Source organism: Solanum lycopersicum, chromosome 9 (genome assembly GCF_036512215.1).
Source record: "Solanum lycopersicum chromosome 9, SLM_r2.1".
In the NCBI taxonomy this organism is placed as follows: domain Eukaryota; kingdom Viridiplantae; phylum Streptophyta; class Magnoliopsida; order Solanales; family Solanaceae; genus Solanum; species Solanum lycopersicum.
The window spans coordinates 66,221,043-66,230,800 of NC_090808.1; the positions used below are offsets into that span (position 1 = coordinate 66,221,043).

General features: G+C 30.9%; 1 protein-coding gene and 1 long non-coding RNA gene across 2 annotated transcripts; both read left to right on the top strand.

The window, feature by feature from the left end:
* The first annotated feature begins 975 nt into the window (after positions 1-975).
* On the top strand, positions 976-3,914 carry LOC109121128 (uncharacterized). Its single transcript, XR_011211567.1, has 3 exons — positions 976-1,643; positions 2,386-2,461; positions 3,383-3,914. It is a non-coding gene; the product is annotated as an uncharacterized lncRNA (long non-coding RNA).
* Positions 3,915-7,130: 3,216 nt separating this feature from the next.
* LOC101264066 (CBL-interacting serine/threonine-protein kinase 7) lies at positions 7,131-8,801 on the top strand. The gene has a single exon (XM_004247580.4). It carries the CDS (start codon positions 7,212-7,214, stop codon positions 8,514-8,516), a length of 1,305 nt encoding a protein of 434 aa, XP_004247628.2. The 5' UTR covers positions 7,131-7,211; the 3' UTR covers positions 8,517-8,801.
* The last annotated feature ends 957 nt before the right edge of the window (positions 8,802-9,758 follow it).

A 9,758-nucleotide genomic window follows, 5' to 3' on the forward strand; every position in this document is an offset into this window, starting at 1 on the left:
GTATGTAATAATATAAGCATATATCATCATAATTTTAGTATTGACGTATTCGACACCCAAATTGATAAAAGCAAGTGTGTACCTTGTTTTTGGTTTGGTAAATTCTACATTTAATTCTCAAAACGAATTCCCCTAGTTATGACTTTTAGAATATAAAATGTTAGACTAAAGTTATTTCGATACGTGAAGCAATGAAATATTTGGAATAAGAAAAAAAAATGTATTTGTGTGGACTATGTAAAAAAAAAAATTGAAATTGTGAGACACATTGGTGCAATTGCATGTTATTCTCATTTTTTTACAAGATTAATGACAACGTTGAAATATAAAAAAAGTATTTTAAAAAAATTAGATGCAAGTAACAAAGAAATTCTTTTTATCAGATTAAAAAACCTCGATGCATTATAAATTATAATCCCCTTCTTGAACATAACTAATTTAGTTCTAGCATTAATGTAAGTGCAACCAACTCTATTGTAATGATGCTTAAATAGATATATTACCTTTATTATAGCTATATTTTTTTTTAATTTAAAGTTTTAAATTCAAATTCACAATCATATATCTAAGATCCTTTAAAGAATGACACTCTTTTTATTATAATTTTTAGAAGTCATGATGATGATCAATATCACTATTAAATAGTGTAGATCTTTTAACTCTTCATCTAAGTATCTCTCAATATCTTAATGAAATCAATAATTTAATGTTATGAGCAGAATATTCCAATTTTCTTTTTCTTGGACCATTAATGACATGGACTATAGGTAAACTATGACAAATAAATTATTTCATTATTGTACAATAAAAAAATTTATGTATCTTTAGCTATTCCTAATTCATATATTATTTCTACTAAGTAAACTAACAAATCCAACAACTATTAGGTTGAAACGACGTAAATCCCTATTGTCTTTTACTGTTAATGACATTAAAACATTCGATATATTAGAGGTCATTTGGACATTGAAATGGTATTTGTCCTTTAATCCCTTGGTTCCTAGTATCTTTCCTTTTCAATTTTCTTGACTTTTAATTTAGTATTGTGGTATTTTGTACCTATGGCAAGATCCACGAGGGGGCAAGGGTGATTCAAATCAGAGTTATGATCGAACATGACGTCGTAATCAGTTCGATTTCCAAGTTTTATGAGGCAGATGCTGTGAGGAAAATTGTTGGATAACGTTAACGTCTAGCATATGACAAGGTCCACGAGGCCCGAGGAGGTTGGGTTAGTCCTACTCAGAGTAACGATGAATGTATGCATGTTGCTTGCTTAGTGGGTTCAGTTGAAAAGTAAAGTTACATCTTTGCGATTTGATTTTAACCAATGATATTAGAGATAACGTCATGAATTTGATTTCGAAGAATAACATTGTAACGACCTGCTAGGTCGTTTTGAGAACTAGGACTAGTTTGACTCCTTTTGAAAATTTAAAGGGGTATTTTTAAACTATTCGAAACTAAGAATATTTAGTTGATAAAAAAAAAATTTAGTGAAGAATTTAAAATAAGTAATGTAGATAATAGGTTAGTGGGGTTTCACGGTTAATATACTCTGGTTTAGAAAAAAAAGAAGAAGAAACAAGAAATCAGCGTGCAAAGTTTGGTGGCGGTGTCATAGCGAAAGTCGACTCCTAGAGGTAAGAAAATCTTAATAAATTTTTCATTCTTGAGGGTACACACGAAATTGCTTCGTATATGAGTATTGCTATTATATTATTAGGTGGGGAATGTTGAATTAATGGTTTCATGGGTACAGTACCGACATAGACGAGTGGGAATTATGGAATATTTTTTGGAGATTTGGACCGTTGATCCTTGTAAAAATTGGCAGTACAATTGTCGTAAATTATGAAAATCTGAGAAACTTTTGGGGGTCATATTGACGGGGGGCATTAATGAAGAAAAAAAATTGGCTGATGAGGGACGTTTTGTTCCTAGAGTTATTAGGATAATGAGGGATTATGGTTGGATGCCAATCATTAGGCAATCATATGCCAATGATTGGCAATGGTGGTAATATATTAAAAAAAAAAGGCAGGTTGCAGAATGGTTTAAGGAAAGAATGGTCACATTCCAATATTTTATTTATCGATGGGTGGGAATCAGTTCTTATGGTATCCATTTACAAAATTAAGATACTAGTTTTTAATAGATTGAGATGGATAATTAATTATTAGGGGTATATTATATGATTCAACCTTGTTGGAGGGATTAAAGTTAAATTCTTGACTTGAAATTTAGCAAATATGATAAATTTGGCATACAAATTTTATCAAGGTTTGGAGCTAGATTGGAAATATGAGTGAGTTTTAGGGTTTATGATAGACATATAATGATTTGATACAACTCGCTTACTTACGAATATTGCATCATTGGTAGATCGTGAACGTTCCGAAATTTTGCAAAAAGGGAAGGAACTAGTTTGAGGATTCGTGGCACGAGTTCGGCACTTGAGGTATGTTAAGACTTTTAGACTTGTTGAAGGACGTTTTCCTAATTAAAGATTAAAAAAAATGAAAATAGACAAGGAGTAAGGGGAAAAAATGGTGGTCTCGTATCAATGGTGTGACGGGCATTGGTACGAGTACCGGTGTTATAAAAAGGAAAATTTCTATTATAGAATGTGGATTGAAATTTGAGAATGCCAAAGCATATGGGCATTAGCTGATATATTATTGACTTGAATTCCTTGTGTGATTGTGTTTTATTTATTTCACCCGTATAGTTGTGATAATTGAGGTGGTTATGTATTATGTTCATATTGATTGATTGAGATGCATCACCATCCCCTCTATTGAAATAATATTGTGCACATGCATAGACATGAGACTGAGTATAAGTTGGGCACGTGGAGATCGTCCGTGCTGGGGATGGTGAGATGTTAACATTGTAATTTGGGCACGTGGAGACCGTCCGTGCGAAAATTGTTTGATATTATGATTGTGCGTTGAGATCGTCCGCACAGACACGTGGAGATCGTCCATGTCGGTATATGGACCTCGCGAGTCCCCCATGGGTCATGAACTCTCGATGTATTTCCGAGGAGTATCATGTATATACGGTTGAGTGAGTACTGGGTATTCTGAGCCATATCATTACAGGGCATCATATTGCATTGCATTTCATCCCATCATTCATTCTTGATGACTATATGTTTCGTTTGGTGTTTTGGAAAATATTAAATGTTGATTTCCTTTATTGACGAAACTTAAATAGTGAGTGTAATATATATATATATATATATACTTGTATAATTTAAGAATTTATTTTCTTATATAAACTCCCGTCACTACTTCTTCGTGGTCGGTCAATGAGACATACTGAGTACACGTGGTTTCGTACTCATACTACACTTGTTGCACTCTTTGTGGTGCAGATTCGATTCCAAGTAGGAGCACATCTCGAGGAGCAGTTTGAGTCCGAGTTTGGAGTGTCTTGGAGTTGTGGTGAGCTGCTTGGCTGTTCCGTGGCCCACACCTCCCTCTATCTTTTACTTATTCTGTTATTCAGTATTCAGACAGGATATCCCTTTTGTTAGATTTGCCTTTTTAGTTTCAGACTTGCATCGTATTTTAGAAGCTCTTGTACTCATGACACCATTTCTTGGGTAGTACTTTTTTTCAGTTTTCCGCATTCGTACTTATAAGAACTCAGTGTTGGAGATTTGGAAATTTTTGTCTTTTCACTTCTTTATTAGTTAAGTTTGTTAAAATGTGTTGGTTGGCTTACCTATTGGCTGGGAATATAGGTGCCATCACAACTCGTGATTTTGGGTCGTGACAAACATGTTGCATGAGACATGTGTTGAAAGGGAAATTGTTGGTTAATGTAACATCTTGACTATAGCAAGTACCCATGAGGGGCATGATATGGTCTAGGTCGAAACAAATAATAACTATATTTTCATATGGTTGATATTAGATTTCATTCTATCTAAACACAAAGGCTTCTCAACAAAGCTTAGTTTTTATTATTTAAATGGATATCAAAAATAAAATTCATTCTAAACTCAAGCCTTCCCAACAAAAACCTAGTTTTAATTATTTACATACATGAATATCAAATTAATTAGCCCTAATCTGCGATCCTTCTTTTAACACTCATAATAAGAAATGAATCGCAAAAAAATTTGAATTGTTATAAGTTTTTAACTTTTAACTTCAAACTTTGTTATGTAAACTTATTAATTTGTTAGTATAATTAATTTATGACTAACTATAGTGTTATAGGTAGAGCATTCTTAAATAATTAATATCTTAAGAATCATTTAATACTTTGAAAAGAGTTAAATATACCCCTAAACTATTTGAAAAGGTCTAGGTATATTCTCCGTTTAAAATTTGGTTCACTGATGCCTTCGCCGTCCAACTTTTGGTCCAAATATGCCTTTATGGGCATTAGTTGTCATGTTGGACATATCCAACTCATTTTTCATTTGTTTAAATGCCACATGGAATTGTCATGTCATTTTGACCTTACCACATAACATTTATATGAAAATTGAAAGATATTCGTTCTCATAAACACCTAATACAACCCATAAATCAGCTCCTTTTAAATTTAATATCCGACCCATTATTAATAATTTTGTTTAATTATTATTTTTGCGGTAGATCCCGAAAATGAGTAATTGATTAATAAAAAATAGGAAAAATATGAAAAAAAATATAAAATTAACGCCAAAAATTCACAAATAAATATAGTAACCTTAAATTCAATTTAAACTCTTCTTACATATTCGAACTATTTCAATTTTATTTTTCTTATCTTATCTGTCACGGAAGCGATTACCATTTGATTCCCTGTATTATACCTGTCTTAGGACCCGTTTGACCATGCGATATGATCATGATATAGAATCATGAAATGAAATTAAGCTTTGTTTGGACATGCGGTATGAAATTTTTATGTTGTTTATTTTCTTATAAACATAAAACTCCCATAAGTTCTAAAACTATTAAAATAGCCCCAATTATTTATTCAATAATATCAAATCAACTAAAAATCATAAAATCGTATAATAATAAATTATAACAAAGTTATTTACTGTCCACTTAAGTAATTGTTTCATCAATATATTTGAGTAAAAATGAAACACTTTTCACAGGCTCTTCAAGATTTTATTACTCAACAATCGTAAAATGTGAGTTAAAGTGACTATATGTTAGTGAGAATAACAAATTTTATGTCGGTGAGAATAATAAATTTAAAAATGTAATGATGTGATCATAAATTTTATTTACATGTGAAATAAATGGCTAGTAGTTATAAATGTGGGATTGTGATCAATTTTTATATTAAAACATCTCAAATTATGATATGATATCACCATGTGATTCCATAATCCATATCATGATTTTTGGAGAATATGACATCACATTTCGTGATATGAAATATTGATATGGAATCAACGTAAAATTATATGGTTTGACCAAACACGTTATATGCATACATTCTCTAAGCATCTATATCTCCGCTATATTCATTAGGACACTCATGTGGCTTCTCCTTTTCATTATATTATTTTTTTTTTCTCTACATGATGAGAGTCGAATCTACATAATATAAAATAATCACATTAAAGTAACTATGTTATTGACCGAGAAGAAAAAAGTAATGAGAATTAATCAAAGTTTAAGGGTCTTAATTTTCCCAATTGTGATGATAATTGATCAATGACTAAACAAGATTTATTCCATTATTAAATAAAAAATATCCAAGAAATATACCCCACTAAACTGGTGATGATTAACTGAGTACACTCTATAGCTTAAGTTGATTTTTCCTAAGACAAAACTATTCATTTGAATTCTTTACGATATCACAAATAATTCTACTTTATTTATATCCGCTCGTTTTTTTCGACTCTAATCATTATAATAAAAATAATTTTTAATCATAATATGTATACACATTAAAAAAGTGTGCTGAACTTTTTATTGATATTAATTAATATCATTAGATCTAACATAGTTATAAATTTTAAAAACATATACAAAAATATATCCCCAAAGTATATCACGTAACAAAAATGAAATAGAAAAAGAAGCTAGAAATAATATATGTTATATCAATGACATCATTTTTTTTATTAAATGAATGAAATTTAAATAGTGATGAAATAGAGCCCCTCAAATAAGGCATATGTAACTGTTTTGCATGTTAGTAATTTGTCTGCTCTGAGTCTAGATATATACATGTTAACAATTAATTATTAGAAGAAACGAAATAGTTATTTTACCCAATATTTTTACTTTATTTAATTTTTTTATATAAAATCTTTTATTCGAAGTCAGGGTATCATAAGCTAGTCGCATGAATAAGTTGCGATAGTTATGCTAGAAAATAATCGAATATTTTATTGTTCCTCGATTATCAAAACCATAACTAATAATTGTATTAGGGGAAAATATTTTGTATTATATTATGTAATATATGTGCCATGCAAAGTTGGCTCATCACTTTGCAAAGGTGTTGCTTTGCAATTTGCATAATTTTTCTCATCTGTCATCAACTGTCAATCAAATTACTTCAATTGGGTGGGACAAAAAGAAAAGAAAAGAAAATAATTATTTAAACAAATTAAAAGATATTGGGTACTTAATTAATTTAGTGATTTTAATTTTTAAATCAAGGAAAAGGAGAATTGACAGCTTTAAATAATCAGAAATAAATGCATACCGTCCAAGTATAATAATTAATTTATAGTGGAGATTAGAATGATTTAATTCAATTTTTTTCTTTGTCAAGTTTTTGGGGAAATTAACCGGTATATTCTCTTATATTTTTTTTGATGTTTAATATCGATTAATAAAATAATTAGACTAAATTTAAATATACCACGAAAGTCCTGTATTAAGAGGAATAAAATTCTCTCAAATAAAAATAATTCTTTACAATAAATTTTAAAGAGACGGAAATAAAATTATTAAAAACGTGTTTTGTTTATAATATATGATGATTATTTTCTATAGTCATATTTATACACTCTTAAATTAGTTGTGAATTTTTTTTTTTTTTAAATACCAAATTTAACAAAAATCCAAAAATTTTAAAAAATTGACAGATTAGATACATCCAACTAATTTTCACTATAAAAATGAACCTTCACGCCCATTTTCTTCTTGCCTCTGTCACTAATCTTCTGCAGCTTCCCCTCTCTTCCATCCGCCGTCGTCACCGCCGCGGTGGTTGTCGTCATCGGAATGGATGTAAAACAACCCCAACCACCTCCATTTACCGTCAAAATCAGAAGAACCACCAGTTCCGATGGTAGTGGATCTGGATCTATCATTCTTGGAAAATACCAATTGGTTCGTCTATTGGGTCGAGGTAGCTTTGCTAAAGTGTACCTTGGCCGTTGTTTAGACGATAACACTGAAGTTGCTGTTAAAGTTATAGATAAATCCAGTACTGCCATTGATGCTTCTATGGAGCCACGGATTATCCGTGAAGTCTCCGCCATGCGCCGCCTTAATCACCACCCGAATATCCTCGAACTTTTTGAAGTTATGGCGACGAAAACTAAGATCTATTTCGTTATGGAACTAGCTCACGGCGGTGAGCTTTTCACAAAGCTTAATCGCCGTGGCCGGTTTTCTGAATCCACCGCCAGGTTTTATTTCCATCAGCTTGTCTCTGCTTTACATTTCTGCCACCAAAACGGCGTTGCTCATCGTGATATCAAGCCACAAAATCTACTCCTAGACAAAGAGGGTCATCTCAAAATCTCCGATTTCGGACTCTCCGCCTTGCCGGAGCAGTTACAGAACGGTCTCCTTTATACCGCGTGTGGTACGCCGGCGTATACTGCTCCGGAGGTAGTTTACAGAAGAGGGTACGATGGTGCTAAGGCGGATGCTTGGTCATGTGGGGTTATTCTCTTTGTGTTCCTCGCCGGAAGCTTACCATTCGATGATAGCAATTTGCCTAACATGGTTAAAGCTATACACCGGCGTGAATATAAGTTTCCCCATTGGGTTTCAAAGTCAGCTCAGAGGATAATTAACCGGCTGCTTGATCCTAATCCTGAAACGAGATACGGAATTGTAGAGCTCATGAACACTCCATGGTTTAAGAAATCATCGTCGATGAAACCAGAGCAAAGCACGAAGCGATTTGGTGAGGGGATTTTGGAGAAGGAAAGCAAACAAATGGAGAGTATAAATGCATTTGATTTAATTTCAATGTGTTCAGGGTTGGATTTATCGTCGATATTTGAAGAAGAATTGAACAAGAAGGAGATGAGATTTACGACAAATGTAGAAGTTAAGGTGATAGAAGAGAAGGTGATGAATGTTGGTATAAATGCAGGATACAGAGTAGAGAAAAGAAAGAATGGTGGAATTGGGTTGGTGAAAGGGAGAAGTGTTTTGTTAGTTGAAATCTTGGAGTTGGCACAGGAGTTGTTGTTGGTGGAGTTCAAAGTTGTTAATGGAGGATCAGAATTCGAGGATCGTCAATGGGAAGAATTGAAAGCTGGATTGAAAGAAGTAGTTGTTTCATGGTAGAACAACCATTAGTGATAGAGAAGAATTGAAAGTAATAGTCATTTTGTGGTATAACGATGAAGAAGGATCGATGTTGAAGGTGTTAATGATCATGGTGGACGGCGATGAAAATGACGATGGCCGGAGGCATTGTATTGTATAGAGGAAGTAGACATCATGAATTCATGTTTCATGATGTTTAGTTAGTAAACTAAGTTTAGCATTATACTATTTTTATTCTTGTTAATGTTTTTTAAATTATGTAAAAATGGATATGAAAATCAGTCTTAAACTTTGTTATGTAAACGTATTAATTTGTTAGTATTAATTAATTTATGACTAACTATAGTGTTATAGGTAGAGAATTCTGAAATGATTAATATCTTAAGAACCATTTAATATAATTATTAATAAACTATTAGTGTTAAGGAGTAATTATCATGATGTCTTTGTCACCACTTGGTTGTTATATTCACCAATAGCACCTAACATGACTGTATCTTTTTTAGTAATGATGAACCTTGACATTGACATGAAAATCTATTACTTTCTCTTTATTGGCCTAATTAATGGCCCCTCCATTTTTATGATTGTTTTTCCTCTTTAAATTTATAATTTACATATGTATTTATCTTTTAACTTTGACTCGAATTTTCGATTTATAGGTATTGAATTATATTACATGAATAAGTCTTATTCGTCTTTTTTTTTTTGGCTATTCTTCAACTTCCTTTTTTGTTTAAAATCGTAAATAAATTTTTATCTCATGCAATTTCTAAATAATAAAAGAAAGAGGAATCTCATTTTTCTTCCTGCTTATATATATATATATATATTAAAAAATTATGTATTTTTTTATTTTTAATTAATATTTAACTTTTCAAGATATCTTTCGTTAATGATATTAGTGATAGTGAATGACTAATTTTTTCAATGTTTTAGTTCTTATCTCCTAGAGGCCACTACTTAGTTTGAAAATCCATTGTCATTTTGACTATTCTTTTACGTTCACTAAAAAAAAATATTCATACTAATAAATTAAGTTATAATTTATTTTTCTATTTAACAAAGAAAATTAATAGTTAAAATAAAATTCACATACTTTTTTTTATTGAAAATATAGTTAAATATTTTATTATTAATTTTCATATTAAATTTCTGAAATGAACATTATTTTGAAACAACTTTTTGAGGTTAAGTGATTATTAATTAATTTGAAATAAGAGTATATCGAATATCATAATAAAACCAAAAACACATTAT